Source organism: Oncorhynchus nerka, linkage group LG9a, assembly GCF_034236695.1.
Source record: "Oncorhynchus nerka isolate Pitt River linkage group LG9a, Oner_Uvic_2.0, whole genome shotgun sequence".
NCBI lineage: Eukaryota > Metazoa > Chordata > Actinopteri > Salmoniformes > Salmonidae > Oncorhynchus > Oncorhynchus nerka.
The window spans coordinates 22,666,544-22,686,579 of record NC_088404.1 but is presented as its reverse complement, the minus strand read 5'-3'; the positions used below and the strand labels follow the sequence as shown (position 1 = coordinate 22,686,579).

Genomic DNA, 20,036 nt, shown 5'->3' with positions numbered 1-20,036 from the left:
AATATAGGTTGTATTTACAATGGTGTTTGTCCAAAATTGGATTTGTTTTCAAATTCTTTGTGGGTCTGTGTAATCTGAGGGAAATATGTGTCTCTAATATGGTCATACATTTGGCAGGAGGTTAGAAAGTGCAGCTCAGTTCCCACCTCATTTGATGGGCAGTGTGCACATAGCCTGTCTTCTCTTGAGAGCCAGGTCTGTCTTTGGCGGCCTTTCTCAATAGCAAGGCTATGCTCACTGAGTCTGTACATAGTCAAAGCTTTCCTTAATTTTGGGTCAGTCACAGTGGTCAGGTATTCTGCCCCTGTGTGCTCTCTGTTTATGGCCAAATAGCATTCTAACGTCTAATAACCCAAAGTTGCAAGTTCAAATCTCATAATGGAAAATTTCAGCTAATTAGAAACTTTTAAACTACTTTATAGATACTTTGCAACTACTTAGCATGTTAGCTAACTCTTCCCCTAACCCTAACCTTAACCCTTCAACCTAACTCCTAAACTTAACCCTAATCCTCACCCCTAGACTAGCTAACGTTAGCCAACTAGCTAAAGTTAGCCACCTAGCTAGAATTCGTAACATATCATAATTTTTCAAGTTCATATCATATTGTACGTTTTGTAATTGTAAATAGTGTACATAACATATAATATGAATTGTAATTCGTAACATATCATACAAAATGGGTGATGGACATCCAAAAATGACTACATACCATAACATATCATAATAAATGGAGTGTCTCAGATTTAGGTACATGATTATATGTAAATGCTCTGAGACTAGGTTTCAGTGATAGGCCAATGTTCATCTTGTCATATTTCTCCAATGCCAACCTAGATATGCCTACCGACACAGAAAAATGTAAGCTACTCTTCTTCCGTGGCTTAACCCAAAAAGAGAAGGTCACATACGTCTCCTTAAAAGCTGTCTGGGTTTAAACATCTTCTATTGTACAGAAAGTGAATAGCTTAATCAATTGATTGTGACATAATTTGATTACTTCCCAAGCAAAGTCCATTTTTTGTATCCTCGGCTATAGAAGGTTGTAGCTAAAAACAAAACCATGATATCCCCATATTCATCTAAGTCATGTCTTTCCTGGGTATTTTACAGCTTGTTTCTAGAATAAAGCATCATGAACCAAAGTGCTCCCATAGGTCACTTTATATAATCGGGTCAATTTAAAATCGTAAGCTAACAAAGGGTAGCTAACAAGGGGCACCCATGGCGCATCGGTCTAAGGCACTGTATCTCAGTGATAGTGTCACTACAGACCCTGGTTTGTTTCCAGGCTGTATCACAACTGGATGTGATTGGGATTGGCCCAGCATTGTTAGGGTTTTATATGGTGACCTGGTCAAGATAAAGCAAAGCAGTTCGACACATACAACAACACAGAGTTACACATGGAATAAACAAACATACAGTCAATAATACAGTAGAAAAAGTATATATACAGTGTGTGCAAATGAGGTAGGATAAGGGAGGTAAGGCAAAAAATAAGCCATTGTGGCAAAGTAATTACAATATAGCAATTAAACACTGGAATGGTAGATGTGCAGAAGATTAATGTGCAAGTAGAGATACTGGGGTGCAAAGGAGCAAGATAAATAAATAAATACAGTATGGGGATGAGGTAGTTGGATGGGCTATTTACAGATGGGCTGTGTACAGGTGCAGTGATCTGTGAGCTGCTCTGACCGCTGGTGCTTAAAGCTAGTGAGGGAGATATGAGTCTCCAGCTTCATTGATTTTTGCAGTTTGTTCCAGTCATTGGCAGCAGAGAACTGGAAGAAGAGACAGCCAAAGGAAGAATTGGCTTTGGGGGTGACCAGTGAGATATACCTGCTGGAGCGCGTGCTACGGGTGGGTGCTGCTATGGTGACCAGTGAGCTGAGATAAGGCGGGGCTTTACCTAGCAGAGACTTGTAGATGGCCTGGAGCCAGTGGGTTTGGCGACGAGTATGAAGCGAGGGCCAGCCAACGAGAGTGTACAGGTCGCAGTGGTGGGTAGTATATGGGGCTTTGGTGACAAAACGGATGGCACTGTGATAGACTGCATCAAATTTGTTGAGTAGAGTGTTGGAGGCTATTTTGTAAATGATACCGCCAAAGTCGAGGATCGGTAGGATGGTCAGTTTTACGAGGGCATGTTTGGCAGCATGAGTGAAGGATGCTTTGTTGTGAAATAGGAACCTGATTCTAGAGTTAATTTTGAATTGGAGATGCTTAATGTGAGCCTGGAAGGAGAGTTTAAAGTCTAACCAAACACCTAGGTATTTGTAGTTGTCCACATATTCTAAATCAGAACCATCCAGAGTAGTGATGCTGGTCGGGCAGGCAGGTGCGAGCAGCGATCGGTTGAAGAGCATGCAATTAGATTTACTTGCATTTAAGAGCAGTTGGAGGCCACGGAAGGATAGTTGTATGGCATTGAAGCTCGTCTGGAGGTTAGTGAACACAGTGTCCAAAGAAGGGCCAGAGGTATACAGAATGGTGTCGTCTGCGTAGAGGTGGATCAGAGAATCACCAGCAGCAAGAGCAACATCATTGATGTTTAGAGAGAATAGAGTTGGCCCGAGATTTGAACCCTGTGGCACCCCCACAGAGAGGTCCGGACAACAGGCCCTCTGATTTGACACACTGAACTCTATCAGAGAAGTAGTTGGTGAACCAGGTGAGGCAATCATTTGAGAAACCAAGGCTGTTGAGTCTGATGATAAGAATGTGGTGATTTACAGAGTCGAAAGCCTTGGCCAGGTCGATGAATAAGGCTGCATAGTAATGTCTCTTATCAATGGCAGTTATGATATAAATTAGGACCTTGAGCGTGGCTGAGGTGCACCCGTGACCAGCTCTGAAACCAGATTGCATAGCGGAGAAGGTACGGTGGGATTCAAAATGGTCGGTGATCTGTTTGTTAACTTGGTTTTGGAAGACCTTAGAACGGCAGGGTAGGATAGATATAGGTCTGTAGCAGTTTGGGTCTAGAGTGTCTCCCCCTTTGAAGAGGGGATGACCACGGCAGCTTTCCAATCTTTATGAATCTCAGACGATACAAAAGAGAGGTTGAACAGTCTAGTAATAGGGGTTGCAACAATTTCGGCAGATCATTTTAGAAAGATTGTCTAGCCCAGCTGATTTGAAGGGGTCCAGAATGTGCAGCTCTTTCAGAACATCAGCTATCTGGATTTTGGTGAAGGAGAAATGGGGGAGGTTTGGGCGAGTTGCTGTGTGGGGTGCAAGGCTGTTGACCGGGGTAGGGGTAGCCAGGTGGAAAGCATGGCCAGCCGTAGAGAAATGCTTATTGAAATTCTCAATTATCATGGATTTATTGGTGGTGATTGTGTTTCCTAGCCTCAGTGCAGTGGGCAGCTGGGAGGAGGTGCTCTTATTCTCCATGGATTTTACAGTGTCCTAGACATCTGGGTTGGCAGAGTGTGCTAAAGCACTGATAAAAACAAACTTAGGGAGGAGGCGTCTAATGTTAACATGCATGAAACCAAGGTTTTTACGGTTACAGAAGTCAACAAATGAGAGCACCTGGGGAGTAGGAGTGGAGTTAGGCACTGCAGGGCCTGGATTAACCTCTACATCACCAGAGGAACAGAGGAGGAGTAGGATAAGGGTATGGCTAAAGGCTATCAGAACTGGTCGTCAAGTGTGTTCGGAACAGAGAGTGAAAGGAGCAGGTTTCTGGGTGCGATAGAATAGATTCAAGGCATAATGTACAGACAAAGGTATGGTAGGATGTGAGTACATTGGAGGTAAACCTAAGCATTAAGTAATGATGAGAGAGATATTGACTCTAGAGACATTTAAACCAGGTGATGTCACCGCATATGTGGAGGTGGAACTAAATGATTGGTTAAGGCATATTGAGCAGGGCTAGAGGCTCTACAGTGAAATAAGACCATCACTAACCCGGACAGTAATGGACAAGGCATACTGATATTAGGGAGAGACATACGTAGCTGAGTGATCGTAGGGGTCCAGTGAGTGGTTGGGCAGGCTGGAGACACTGCGATTCAGACAGCTAGCAGGCCGGGGCTAGCAAGCTAGCAGTAGGGCCTTAGAGGGACATCGCGAGGGAGCAGTAGAAGGGGTCCGGGTATTGTAGCCCAGCAGTGGCCGATGGGCCTCTTCAGCTAGCTGGGAGATGGGCCTAGCATGGGCTAGCTCCAGGCTAATTGGTGCTTGCTTCGGGACAGAGACTTTAGCCAGGAGTAGTCACTCAGATTGCAGCTAGCTAGCTGCGATGATCCAGGTGAAAAGGTTCAGAGAGAAAATAGGTCCGGTATGCTCTGGTGTGAATCGCGTTGTACAAACTGGCGAGAGCTTTCCGAGCTAAAGGTTAGCTGATGACCGTTAGCAGTGGTTAGCTGACTACTAGCTAGTAGCTTGTGAGCTGGCTAGCTTCTGTTGGGGGATTCCGGTTCCGAGGTAAATAAAAATACTTTAGAAAAAAACAGATCCACACCACATTGGGTGAGGCAGGTAGCAGGAGAGTATTTTGAAGTTGAGGTTTAGAAAAATATAAAAAAGATATGCGAAGAAAAATATATAAAAAGATAAATACATGGGACACGACAAGACTAAGGACAAAGACGTCTGACTGCTAAGCCATCTTGGATATTCAAGGATATTCAGGGTTTTGACGGGGTAGGCTGTCATTATAAATAAGAATTTTTACTTAACTGACTTGCCTAGTTAAATAAAGGTAAAATTAAAAAAAGGTAGATGAAACACATTGGCATGATAACACCAGAGTACAAAACCTGTCACAAAAAGGTAAACATTGAGGCTTAAAACTCTCTCTGTGTTGTGTGGACATCTCTCTCTGTGCCATCCAAAAAATAAGTGGGACATGGTGTCCTTCCTGGTGCTCCCCAATCTGGTTTGGTAAGGTGTCAGCTGCTTTCAGTATAATGTATGAAAACACAAACGTTTCTGTGTCAATTGAATACAAGCAATCTTCAGACAGGTGATATTTTACAAACTAAATTATTACGTTGATGTTATTGGACTGTGATCTAATCCAAAATCTCCTATAGGAGAAAATAAAGATATTTTACTGCCATACTTTTCTCCACCACTAGAGAGAGACACCCTCAAACCTTCGATGGCTCTGCTCTGTAGTACCGTAAGAAGTCCCTCACAAACAGCAGACTGAAAAGTGAAGCAAAGTAGGCTGCATTTACACAGGCAGCCCAATTCTGATCTTTTTTACTCTAAATTGGTTGATTGACCAATCACATTAGATATTTTTCAGAGCTTTTCTGATTGGTCAAAAGCCTAATTCTGATCTTTTAAAAATCCAAACAAGTGAAATAAAGATCAGAATTGGGCTGCCTGTGTAAACTCAGGCATAGTGTATGAGAGTTAATGTGGAAGCCAGAGAAGTAAAGGTAAAGATATGTGGGTAATATACCTGTAGACAAGGAAGAGCAGCAACACTTACAACATGACACGCACAACACAAGATATTCTTAACTAAAGTTTCATAACATTACATTTATTAAATTTATTAGAATTACACAACTATATATAATTAAATATCCTTTCAGATATAGCTAGTGTTGCTATTTTAGATAACGATGAAGTAGTAGATACGTGTGTTCAGCACTGTTCAAACTGCGCTGGTAGTAAAACATGCAGCAGTGAAAAGAAAAGGTGACACAAGGTTAATGGGTTAACTGACTGTTCAGGGGCAGAACGACAGAGTTGTATCTTGTCAGCTAGGGGATTTGAACTTGCAACCTTCCGGTTACTAGCCCAACGCTCTAAACACTAGGCAACCCAGGATACAGATACTCAGTATACAGTGGAGGCTGCTGAGGGGAGGCCGACTCATAGTAATGTCCGGAATGGAGTGAATGGAATGGTATCAAACCATTGTGTGTTTTATACCATTCCATATACTCCATTCCAGCCATTATTATGAGCCGTCCTCCCCTCAGCAGCCTCCACTGACAGGACAGTCGTGGCCAAAAGTTTTGAGAATTACACAAATATTAATTTCCACAAAGTTTTGCTGCTTCAGTGTCTTTGGATTTTTTTGTCAGATGTTACTATGGAATACTGAAGTATAATTACAAGCATTTCAGAATTGTCAAAGGCTTTTACTGACAATTACATGAAGTTGATGCAAAGAGTCAATATTTGCAGTGTTGACCCTTATTTTTCAAGACATCTGCAATCCGCCCTGGCATGTTGTCAATTAACTTCTAGGCCACATCCTGACTGATGGCAGCCCATTCTTGCATAATCAATGCTTGGAGTTTGTCAGAATTTGTGAGTTTTTGTTTGTCCACCCGCCTCTTGAGGATTGACCACAAGTTTTCAATGGGATTAAGGTCTGGGGAGTTTCCTGGCCATGGACCCAAAATATCAATGCTTTGTTCCCCGAGCCACTTAGTTATCACTTTTGCCTTATGGCAAGGTGCTCCATCATGCTGGAAAAGGCATTGTTCGTCCCCAAACTGTTCCTGAATGGTTGGGAGAAGTTGCTCTCTGAAGATGTGTTGGTGCCATTCTTTATTCATGGCTGTGTTCTTAGGCAAGTCTTCGCCTCACTGTGTGTGCAGATGCACTCACACCTGCCTGCTGCCATTCCTGAGCAAGCTCTGTACTGGTGGTGCCCCGATCCCGCAGCTGAATCAACTTTAGGAGACGGTCCTGGCGCTTGCTGGCCTTTCTTGGGCACCCTGAAGCCTTCTTCACAACAATTGAACGGCTCTCCTTGAAGTTCTTGATGATCTGATAAAGTGTTGATTTAGGTGCAATCTTACTGGCAGCAATGTCCTTGCCTGTGAAGCCCATTTTGTGCAAAGCAATGATGACGGCACATGTTTCCTTGCAGATAACCATGGCTGACAGAGGAAGAACAATGATTCCAAGCCCCATACTCCTTTTGAAGCTTCCAGTCTGTTATTCGAACTCAATCAGCATGACAGAGTGACCTCCAGCCTTGTCCTTGTTGTCTCGGCTGGCTGAAGGACTGAACCAAGGTGCAGCATGGTAAGCGTACATTTCCTCTTTATTCAAAAAATTACACCAACCAAATGAAGAACAAAAACCAAACCGTGAAGCTTTGCGCTATGTGCCCTGAACGAAGACAAAGTTAACTTCCCACAAAACAGGTGGGGGAAAAGGGTACCTAAGTATGGTTCTCAATCAGAGACAACGATAGACAGCTGCCTCTGATTGAGAACCACACCCGGCCAAACACATAGAAATAGAAAATCATAGAACATGGAACATAGACTGCCCACCCTCACACCCTGACCAAACCAAAATAGAAACATAAAACGCTCTCTACGGTCAGGGCGTGACACTCGTCAACACTCACACCTGTGTTAACGAGAAAATCACTGACATGATATCAGCTGGTCCTTTTGTGGCAGGGCTGAAATGCAGTGGATATGTTTTTGGGGGATTCAGTTCATTTGCATGGCAAAGAAGGACTTTGCAATTAATTGCAATTCATCTGATCACTCTTCATAACATTCTGGAGTATATGCAAATTGCCATCATACAAACTGAGGCAGCAGTTTGTAAAAATGTATATTTGTGTCATTCTCAAACTTTTGGCCATGTGATTGTATAAGACGTGAGTCATACTTGAGACAGTTGACAAAAACTTCAATAAAATGATCCTGTCATTTGTTTCCATGACAAAACAGGGTGAAGAGGCTATCTCTCTGTTTCCGTTGAATGCTTGCTCACTACAGTACGGGCCATTGCAACTACTACAAAAGCTTTATCCAGGGATATTGCCGTTCCAACCTTTTCTACCTATGTTGCCACACCTCATCCCACTAGTCACTTTCAGTTGACACAATGAACACTAAAGAAATGTATCTTCAAAAGCTTTGTAAATAGGATGTGTCTGTATGTTGTCATCTGTGTCCGTGATGAGGGAATCATGATGCTGCTATCTCAGAAGCTGTTGAAACTGATGAATGAATTGATAATTGAGTATTATCTCTCACAGATAAAGCAATATGGCTGAGTAAAGTGAATAACATTTTTGTGTTTTTTTTATCAACTCACTCTCCACTCATCCAGATATGTTGAATTGTATAATGATATTGTAAATACATGAATACACATACATAAATAAATACTGTAATACATCTAATTCCTAATGATGACATTTGTATGGTGTCTGTATTTATCATGCGGCTGTGGTTCTGAAAATCTTGTTTAACATTGATGATAATCCCTATTCTAGGACTTCTAATGCTATAAATATATGTGAAAGTGTACATTTCCATATATAAAGCCCTTTATTTACAACAGATTGTATCTGAAGCTGCTTATTCAACCTACAGTACTTGTGTTTTGGTGATAACTCTCAATACGGATATTATGTGAGAAGTGTATTTCTGAGTACAACGGTTTAATGGCATAATTATCTGCAGGACAGAAGGTTTAGGTCTCATCACACTACCTCCTCTTGTAAATCTAAGATAGTGTCACTATCGTATGACATACCCGTTTGACTTTCACATTTTTTCTCAATGTGTTTATAGTCTACAAAGATCTACTATTGCGTGCCCTAGCAGCCCTTCCCTTCCTTATGCTTTCTATGGGTGTGTTGTTATATTGAGCTATAGCTCTCCTTATCTTCATTTGAGCTGGGGTTATTTACGGGTCAGATGGTGAATTCAGAGAACTACATTTCCAAGAATTTCAGCTATACTTGACCCATACTGACAAAATGTAGACAGGCTATAACCTTTTAAACATTTTTTTGTGTCATCCTTGACGATTGTAAGTGCATTGTGTCCACATAATGTGGTTGTATTTTATGTTTTTTTAATGGTCAAATAAATCCAAAAAGAATACAGTGTATCTTGTCCTAGACAAGATACAGTACATATCTGGTACTGTTATGGTTCAAATGACTCAGAATGTTGGAACATATAGTGCTTGCAACCTCATAATAGACCATTTTGGTTTCTGAAAGGACCACATACGGAATGAGTTAACTGTATAACTCACTTTGGAGTAAAATTGTCTGCTTATACCTGAAAAAAATACATATTCTTATTTATCACTTATACATATTAACAATGCTGATACACCAATTAGTTAAGTAAAGGTGCCTGTGGAAAGTGAAATGATTAACGAATAAAAAACACTCACATTTTCTGTAGTACAATTGCATTTTATTAGACTTCATTTATTCTATATTTATTCCACTGAGCTTCTATTTAGTACTATTTTTCAAATGAATTACTTCCATTTGTATTACTGTCACATTTTTGAGAGGTGAATCTGCAAGTACGCATTTCACTATACTGTGTACACCATGTGTATCCTGTGCATGTGACAAATAAACTTCACTTGACTTGAAGTAATTACTATATGGGGCCAAATGGTGCCATTTTGGATTTGTCGAACATCTCATTCCAACATCATGGGCATTAATATGGAGTTGGTCCCCCCTTTGCTGCTATAACAGCCTCCACTCTTCTGGGAAGGCTTTCCACTAGATGTTGGAACATTGCTGTGGTGACTGATGTTGTGCGATTAAGCCTGGCTCGCAGTTGACGTTCCAATTCATCCCTAAGGTGTTCCGTGAGGTTGCGGTCAGGGCTCTGTGCATGCCAGTCAAGTTCTTCCACACCAATCTCAACAAACTATTTCTGTATGGACCTCACTTTGTGCAAGGGGGCATTGTCATGCTGAAAGAGGAAAAGACCTTCCCCAAACTGTTGCCGCATTCACCTAGCATCCACCAAACCCAGATTAATCCGGCGGACTGCCAGATGGTGAAGCGTGATTCATCACTCCAGAGAACGTGTTTCCACTGTTCCAGAGTCCAATGACGGCAAGCTTTACACCACTCCATCCAACGCTTGGGATTGCGCATCGTGATCTTAGGCTTGTGTGCAGGTGCTACGCGCTTCAACAGTCGGCGGTCCCATTCTGTGAGCTTGTTAGGCCTACCACTGAGCCGTTGTTGCTGCTAGATGTTTCCACTTTAAAATAACAGCACTTACAGTTGAACGGGGCAGCTCTAGCAGGGCAGAAATGTGACAAACTGATTTGTTGGGAAGGTAGCATCCTATGACGGTGCCACGTTGCCTATGACAGTGCCAAGTCACTGAGTTCTTCAGTAAGGCCATTCTAATGCCAATGGAGATTGCATGGCTGTGTGCTAAATTTTATACATCTGTCAGCAACGGGTGTGGCTGAAATAGCCGAATCCACTTATTTGAAGGGGTGTCCACATACTTTTGAATAGATAGTGTCCCCCATCAAAGGCATTTTTCAGACAGGTGTTTGTGAAAGAAAAAAAAAAGTAGGTCAGAAAGACCATAAGTTGCGACCTGTTTCCTTTGTCGGTCATTTGGAAGAAGTGAACAATCAGGTATATACATTTCTGTCAATAGGTTTCTTCTTTAAAAAACTGCCTGAAGCAAGCACTGTAAGTTATGATCCTTACTGGCCATTGCTTTGATGTGGGATGTTCCTGTATCATCCATTAGATGACAATGTTGAGTGCAATTAATGTAACCAACATTAACCCAGTTCAAATGACTCTGCTTGTATTTTTTTTTTTTTTTTTTTTGTAGCATAATGAAGCTAATTTAACATTTCAATTATTTTATGCATATAATACACCATAGACATGGGCCTATATGGTTTGGTCATTTCTTCAGCATAAAACACGAATATTGACAGTGATTGAATCCAATATCTCTTAAGAAGATAACCTTTTCGGTATCTCTAAACATAATATTTGCCTAATAATTGTATATTTTTCTAAATTCTGACCTTCACAGGTTTCAGGTAAGCCTATTAAAATGTACTCAGACAATACATTTTATTTTCTCAGCGTTGACAGGCAAGATGCGTCGACGTGTAGTCCTAGTGACGCCATGAGAGATGGGTGCTTCGTGGACCACTTTTCTTCATAAAAATCGAGAGATGGCGTCCTGCACCCCGTGAATAATCAAAAATGATCATAAAGAATTGATGAAGAGATCACTCTACCGTAATGTATCATTATGCTACGACCCCTCAATTGAAGTAGGCTAATAGTCGTCATCTTTCACTGATAGAAACAGCATTTGTTTTGGTGCTGTTCTGCAATAGCCTATTCGTATTCCACCTGGCTTTCCCACATTTAACAGTGGGGTTGGTTCCGCTGCGTTTGTTTCAGCATCCTCCAACTTCCGCCTCTGCGTGTCCAACGCAAGGAGACAGGGAGAGAAGGGCGATGGCTGCCGGTGGAGGATGCGGGGAGACTGTGGATCAGTACCGGGCGAAGGTGGAGCGGCTTACCCAGGAACTTGCGGAAGCGAACAGAGAGAAGATAAGGGCGGCAGAATGCGGTCTTGTTGTGTTGGATGAGAACCAGACTCTAAAGCACCAGTATGCCGATCTGGAATCGGAACAGGAGACGCTGAAGCAAGAGTTGGAACAATTACAAGAGGTAGGTTATACAGCATGTTTACAGTAGGATACAGCCTTTCTTTCCTTATTCAAGAGAATTCAATGCTGTATGGGTCAATCAGGACCAAACCTATTATTAGATCCTTTTACTAGGTAGGCTACATGAAATGGCAAGATACATTTATTGTATATAAACTATAGCATGTTTATTTAAATTTGGGTGAGCTTATTGCCATATGTTGGTCAATTCTGAGACATTAATGACATATTATTTGTATGGAAAATGTGTGTGTGTGTGTGTGTGTGCGTGCGTGCGTGCGTGCGTGCGTGTGTGCGCGCGCGTGTGTGTGTGCGTGTGTGTGTCAGTGTGTCAGTGTTTCCATTAGCTGATAATATCTGACTTTACAACAAAAAAGAAAAGCAATAAATAAAATTGGCACCAGCCAATGTCTGGGAGAACAAAACAATCCCATTGCTAACTAAACATGTTTAGCCTATTCCTTGATGAAAACAACCATTCAATGTAAATATAGATTCATTTGCATAATTTAGTGGAATTGGTGCTTGTGTATTTTCGTTAGTTATTATGATTCTTACTTGTCACATGCGCACAACATACAGATACAGAGCCTAGTTTAAGCGGAAAATCTGTCAGACAGAGCAAGAGCTGCTGCTGCAGCTCCTGTTGCTACTGGAGTCAATTGTGCTTTTATAAACACAGTGGTGCAAAAAGTACCAAATTGTCATACTTGAGTAAAAGTAATGATACCGTAATAGAAAATGGCTCAAGTTAAATAATTACAATTTATTATTAATAATTAATAATTACAATTTTGCAGATTAACACTGGAGTGATAAATGATCAGATGGTCATGTACAGGTAGAGATATTGGTGTGCAAAAAAATGTAACGAGTACTTTTGGGTGTCAGGGAAAATGTATGTGTATGTTTGTATCTGTGGGTTAGTTGACCCATGGGCATGGGGTTGCTGCTGGGAGGTCATTGTGGGCTAATAAGTAATACAGTTCTATCAGTTCTACCATATACTATAATTTTAGATGACAATGAACATGGATAGAATATGTAAAAATGTCACCATAGACCAGATATTCCCCCTCTGTATCACGTATGTTAGTGACATTTACACTTTAGTTGTTTTCTTCCCATAAAGAGCCAGCCAGAAGCTGTATTGTGTTATTCATTTCTGAAGTGTTTCATTGTTACTGTAAAGAATATCATAAACTCCATAGGTACTGAGTTTTGTCTGCCTCCACTTGCTAGAGCTTGAATAACGTATGATTTTTAAAAATGAATTCTGTCATTACTGCAAACATGCATAAAGCAACAGGAAGGGGCAGCTGCTGACAGAGTTCAAAGCGCAAGGTCCTTATGGACATGGGGAAGCTATAGGGCTATTGGGAGGAGAGACTGGAGGCAAGGATGGTGGACGTGGCGAGAGAGGTGGGCAGTAATGGCAGTTTGATATGGAATAACTTCCCTTTGCAAAGCAGCCCGGTTCTATATCAGATTTAACCAGAGTCATCTGTTACAATACTGTACATGGGTAACAAGCACTTCTAAAGCCTGGTTTAAACTGCACTTTAGTGCTTCCCCGAATAAAAACAATCTTGATCGACCGGAAGTTTTCTGTTTTTTCGACCAATTGATTGGTCGACATTTTTAAAGGTGTATTTTTACATATATAATTAAATAAATTTAATGAAATCAACTATATTCATTGAGCTTGTCTGATGCTTTAAGCTTACGGTTTGATTAAATAAGACAGATGCCTCAAGAGGGCGCCAGAGATCTAGAAACTAGAAAGAAAAAAAACGTAACCTAATGAGTAATGGTAATGAGGAGTCGGCAAACTTTCTCATGTTGAATGCCAATTTATCTTACTATTTCTGTGTACCAGTTATGGTTTTCCTGTGCACATTTTTGTGAAACAGTAACTTATTTTGCCATTGCCAACTATATAAAAATAGCCTACATAAAGTCAACAAATAAAAACATTGCAGCCTGCAGGTAGAAAATATCCTGATAAAAATTAATATCCTATGAATCTCATTGGCTACACATGGCCTGTATGTAACGAACTTGAAACATTGTATCAACTTTTAACTTGGGTCTGGCCTGAAGCTTACACTAGCGAACTAGCAACAATTTATGAAATATTCTGGGCCTTCAGGTCCCTCCGCCAGTGAGCTCGGGACCGAAGCAGCTGTAGGCTATTTGCGAAAGGGATAAGAAGCAGTGCTTGACTTGGGCAGGAGCTCACCGGAGCTGAGTACCAAATGTTCTACTGCTTGAGCTCCTGTTCCTCTTACAGAATATTAGCTTGAAGGTATTTCAGAGCTCTTGCTACTAAATATAAGCAGTACCAGTCCAAGTCAAGCACCGATAAGAAGTAATCAGGTAAGCCTATTTTATGACCTTTCCACTGGATCAGAGCAGGACATTTTCCCTTTCAAGCTGAGTGGTTATCGAGACCGCACCTCATTAGCTCATTGTGATGTATGTATCCAAATAAATGTCACTAAAAAACAGCTTAAACATTTGCAAATGCATCTACTTTGCTATTAGTCTTAAACATTTGCAAATGCATCTACTTTGCTATTGTTCTGGCTTTCTGATGTGACTGTAAGTTAGACATAGTTGGCTAGCTAGAAAGCAAGGGATAAGAACGTTGCCAGCCAGTATGGCAATGGAACACTTAAAACGAACAACTGGGTCGAGTCTATAGATGCAGAACAAGAAGACTGAACGTCTGGGTCGCGTCTCTAGCAACTGAACCGATAGAACGAACGACCAGCCGGCTTGGGTAGCAACCCTAGAGTTGTGTCAGGACTATATATTGTGGAAGGATAAAATAGTATGAAAAAATTCATGAAAATAACGTTTTTAATAAAAATATGTCAATCATTATTTGAATATGTTGGTAACCCGTTGAATAAAAGTGATAATGCCCTCGAAGCCGGTGTTTGGAGGACATATTGGCACAGTTGGCCGGCCCTCGACGAACAACAAATGTGACAATATATCCTCCAAACACTGGCATTATCACTTAAATGGATGTGCACACATTGGCGGGAGAGAGCGCATTCTGGAGAGAGAAGTGCATTGTGCATCTGGGCGCATGTTCAATCTGACATCTGTATTGGCTATGCAGCATTTCATGGTTATATGGCCTCAGCAGAAGTCAGGGCATTTAAAAAATGTATTCCACCTTTATTTAACCAGGTAAGCTAGTTGAGAACAAGTTCTCATTTACAACTGCGACCGGGCCAAGATAAAGCAAAGCAGTGCGACACAAACAACAATACAGAGTTACACATGGAATAAACAAGCGTACAGTCGATAACACAATAGAAAAGAATAGGTTTATATACAGTGTGTGCAAATGGCTTGAGGAGGTAAGGCAATAAATACGCAATAGTAGCGAAGTAATTACAGTTTAGCAAATGAACACTGGAGTGATAGATGATCAGATGATGATGTGCAAGTAGATAAACTGGTGTGCAAAAGAGCAGAAAGGTAAATTAAAACAGTATGGGGATGAGGTAGGTAGATTGAGTGGGCTATTTACAGATGGACTATGTACAGCTGCAACAATCGGTTAGCTGATGTTTAAAGTGAGGGAAATGTGAGGGAAATATAAGTCTCCAGCTTCTCCATACTCCATACTTCTTGCGCTTCACAGAGCAGTGTAGAGCTGTTGTCAGGGAAGTGAGTTTGTGTTTATACAGGATGTATAACGCCCACCAATCGTGTCAATGCGGAGCTATACAGAGCCCTCTGCATTGTTACAAAATGTGGGAGGCGCAATGAGATGGAGTATGCAGCTCGATTTGGCCTCCTCATGCCTCTGGAGGAAATTATGTTACACTCTCCATATGGAGCCTCCGACCATCAAGCTCACTGAGATGGGCGCAAATATATATGTACATTTGTTACTGCTCGATTAAAACAATCTCGGTCGATCAACAGCCTAACGAACAAACAATCGACCAGTTGTTTGGGGTCATTGTGGTCAGCCCTACTGCACTTAGACCTGGGTTTAGACACCTTAGAAAGTTATTAGCGCCATATTTTTGGAGCTAGCCAATGACAGGGTTCCCTTGTCTACTTATTAAGTTTAGCCCTGGGCTAAGAAAGTTGATCTTTTACACATCGATGATCTAGTGTTAAAGATTCCTAATCTGATATAGTTGTGGAATTTCACTCCTTGGTTTTGTCTTATGTTTTATAGCCAAAGAAATGTTGTCATTATCCTTTTCCCAAAAGCCAGTTTAATACTTCACTTATATACTGTAGTTCACATGCACTCAATCTGGGAGTGGCCAACCTGAGCCTAAGAACTGATTGGAGAACATCTGCTCACTTATTCCCTTTCTCTCATTCTCTATTTCTACCGACACAGTGGGTGTTCTGTTGTTAATCCATGGCTGAGCATATATGGGCCAGATTAAAAAGTCATGATAATATCCCACTGGGCACACACAGGTTGGGTCAACGTTGCTTCCATGTAATTTCAATGAATTTATGTTGAACCAAGATGGAATAAACATTTAATTGACATCTGTGCCCAGTGGGATAGCACGCTCTGGATGAGGAACTTAAAATATTAAATTCTACATGCATCATGGCTAGTTCTGTGTGCATTTATGGGTTGTATGCATTCTGCTCCACTAGCTGGACTTCAAAGGATGGTGTGAATATTTTTTTGCTTTCACTGGCACTCAGATTGCAGATCATCAAAATGAACTCGGCCTCCTGCTAAATTTGTATTTATACTTGTTTATTCAGATTGATAAAATGTTGATTTTCAAAGCATTTTGTTGTAGTATAGAGCATGATATTTGTTTGAGTATGTATTGTGTTGATGCCACCCTTTCATCTGACGATCGCATATGAGAGAAATAGAGAGACATACTAATGCCTAGCAGTATACTCATTGTTGGGGTGGGATTGGCGTGGGGTGTTGGGTGGGGGTGTTGGGGGGTCCATTGATGACTTTTGACAACTTCTTTGGATTCCTCATGATTTACTCATTGTTTAAAAAAAGTTCAAAATCAGATGTTAGGTACTACAATCATTGAATATTATATGAATCCTCTAAATTAAAATGAGCAATTTGGGTGCAATCTATTGCCTTCATTTCTCAGAGATCAAATTATATATATATATATATATATATATTTTTTTAATTTTCTCCCCAATTTCGTGGTATCCAATTGTTAGTAATTACTATCTTATCTCATCGCTACAACTCCCGTACGGGCTCGGGAGAGACAAAAGTCGCCACATCACTCTGGCTTGGCTGGGGGGCCCTGGCCGGATCTTAGCTGTGCTGACTTGGCAGGGCCTCAGCATGGTCGGTCCACTATAGTGATGAGTCTCTCTCAGAGACTAGGTCAGTCAGAGCAGAGGGCTCAGCAACACCAGCCCACACTGGACTAGAAAGCTGCGGTTACATTCTACACACTGACACATTCCTATGGACAATCAGCATGACTCAGGGGTGAACCCATACCTGAGAAATGTCAAAAACTAACGTGGTGTTGCTAATGACATGACGGTAATGACGTGTTGGTAATGACATGTCTGTAATGACGTGTTGGTAATAATATGTCGGTAATGACGTGTTGATAATGAGATGTTGGCAATGATGTTCTGGTAATGACGTAAAATCACCAACACTGACCAAACACAGACCAAACCGCCACTGTGCTCACTGTGTGGAACCATATAAAGTAACAATGTCAGTAGCTTACTGTATATGCATGTTTCTAACATCGATTTTCATGCTCTCCACAGACGGTTGCATAATGCTTATTGTGTTATGCCTGAAGGACAGAGCAGAAATAGGCTCTAGTACTGTTGCACTAAAAGCAGCCAATACATTTTTATCTCTTATGGGTGAATCCCCAGCGTTTATAGAGTATTCGGGTTGGCTGTCATGGGTTGTCCATCGTTTACTCACAGACCAGTGTTTTAGTGACAGGCCCGGACTCCATGGTTGCAGCTGGATCCCTTTCCACAGTGATGGTGTCTCCATTACCCTCAAGTTCAAAACAAATCAGATGTTATTGGTCGCATACACATGGTTAGCAGATGTTAATGCGAGTGTAGCGAAATGCTTGTACTTCGAGTTCCGACAGTGCAGTAATATCTAACAAGTAATCTAACAATTTCCTAAAAACAACAACAGTGGCTTGCGAAAATATTCACCCCCTTAGTATTTTTCCTATTTTGTTGCCTTACAACCTGGAATACATTTTTGGGGGGGAATTTGTCGAATTTTATTAACACAACATAAACACTACCACTTTGAAGATGCAAAATATTTTTTCTTGTGAAACAAACAAGAAAGTACACAAAAAATGTAAACTTGAGCATGCATAACTATTCACCCCCCAAAGTCAATAGGCAGGGCATCCCACGGAGCACCATTAAATCCATGATTTTAAAAAATAACAAAAAAAAGGTTCTCTGGTTCGATGAGACTAAAATTGAGCATTTTGGCCATCAAGGAAAACACTATGTCTGGGGCAAACCCAACACCTCTCATCACCCCGAGAACACCATCCCCACAGTGAAGCATGGTGGTGGCAGCATCATGCTGTGGGTATGTTTTCATCGTCAGGGACTGGGAAACTGGTCAGAATTGAAGGAGTGATGGATGGCGCTAAATACAGGGAAATTCTTGAGGGAAACCTTTTTCAGTCTTCAAGAGATTTGAGACTGGGACGGAGGTTCACCTTCCAGCAGGACAATGACCTTAAGCATACTGCTAAAGCAACACTTGAGTGGTTTAAGGGGAACCATTTAAATGTCTTGGAATGGCCTAGTCAAAGCCCAGATCTCAATCCAATTGAGAATCTGTAGTATGACTTAAAGATTGCTGTACACCAGCGGAATCCATCCAACTTGAAGGAGCTGGAGCAATTTGGCCTTGAAGAATGGGAAAAAATCTCAGTGGCTAGATGTGCCAAGCTTATTGAGACATAACCCAAGAGACTTGCAGCTGTAATTTCTGCAAGAGGTGGCTTTACAAAGTATTGACTTTGGGGGGTGAATAGTTATGCCCGCTCAAGTTCTATTTTTTATTATTATTTATTATTATTATCTTATCTTATCTTTATCTTATTTCTTGTTTTTTTTCACAAGAAAAACTATTTTGCATCTTCAAATGATACGAACCCCCAAAAAGTCAATTTTAATTCCAGGTTGTAAGGCAACAAAATAGGGATAGAGGATAAGCCTATCAGAGGAAACTAGCAGAATGAGGAGAAAGGACATTACAGCAGCATAATATTAGAAGCTCTACATCCAGATGTCATCTGAACAATGATGACACCTCCATCAGCAAGTCAACCAGGCTGAAAATCATTTACAGATATACTTTTTTTATTTATTTTTTTCCTTTATTTTACTAGGCAAGTCAGTTAAGAACAAATTCTTATTTTCAATGACGGCCTAGGAACAGTGGGTTAACTGCCTGTTCAAGGGCAGAACGACAGATTTTGTACCTTGTCAGCTCCGGGATTTGAACTTACAACGTTTCGGTTACTAGTCCAATGCTCTAACCACTAGGCTACCCTGCCGCCCCATTACTTGACAGTACAGCAGATTACACAGGCTTCAAGTAAGAAATACTTTTCAAAAATGCATTAGGTAGGTATCGGCATGTAGTGTACTAACCACCTAGACATGGCTCCCTAGTCCTACACAGACTGTCACATATAGGATTTAACCCATAGAATTTTCTCTATGTTGTCACACACGTTCAGGTCTGAAGTGTGACTGATGTCTGTCTGAGGAGCACAGCTCTAACATCACTGGAGGTTTCTGCTCTCAAGGCTTTAATAATAGCAGAGAATGTTAGAGGTTCAGTGTGCCACAACTCATCCCTGTCGCAGAAGGCTCCTTGCTTAGCTTGCATGCATACAGTCTTATATTTCACAGGAAGTGTGTGATTCGATATTACACTATATATACAAAAGTATGGGGACACCCCTTCAAATATCTGGATTTGGCTATTTCAGCCACACCTGTTGCTGACAATGAATAAAATCGAGCACACAGCCATGCAATCTCCATAGACAAACATTGGCATTAAAATGGCCTACTGAAGAGCTCATTGACATTCAATGTGGCACTGTCATAGGATGCCACCTTTCCAACAAGTCCGTTTGTCAGGTCCCTTAGTTCCAGTGATGGGGAAATCTTAAAGCTACATCATACAATGATATTCTAGACGATTCTGTGCTTCGAACTTTGTAGCAACAGTTCGAGAAGGCCCTTTGCTGTTTCAGCATGACAATGTCCCCATGCGCAAAGTGAAGTCAATACAGAAATGGTTTGTTGAGATCGGTGTGGAAGCACTTGACTGGCCTGCACAGAGCCCTGACCTCAACCCCATCGAACACCTTTGGGATGAATTGGAACGCCGACTGCGAGCAAGGCCTAATAGCCCAACATCAGTGCCCGACCTCACTAATGCTTTTGTTGCTGAATGGAAGCAAGTCCCCGCAGCAATGTTACAACATCTAGTGGAAAAACTTCCCAGAAGAGTGGAGGCTGTTATCACAGCAAAGGAGGGACCAACTCCATATTAA

At 41.3% G+C, this 20,036-nt stretch overlaps 1 protein-coding gene across 1 annotated transcript in view; it reads left to right on the top strand.

Annotated features, from left to right (window-relative positions):
- Positions 1-10,899: 10,899 nt before the first annotated feature.
- The window catches only part of LOC115134064 (protein bicaudal D homolog 1-like), a 70,563-nt gene continuing 61,426 nt past the window's right edge, over positions 10,900-20,036 (top strand). Inside the window, exons 1-2 of the mRNA XM_065022433.1 lie at positions 10,900-11,046; positions 11,180-11,452. Coding sequence (XP_064878505.1) covers positions 10,993-11,046; positions 11,180-11,452 — 327 coding nt within the window. The 5' untranslated portion in view covers positions 10,900-10,992. The remainder of the gene's footprint in view (positions 11,047-11,179; positions 11,453-20,036) is intronic.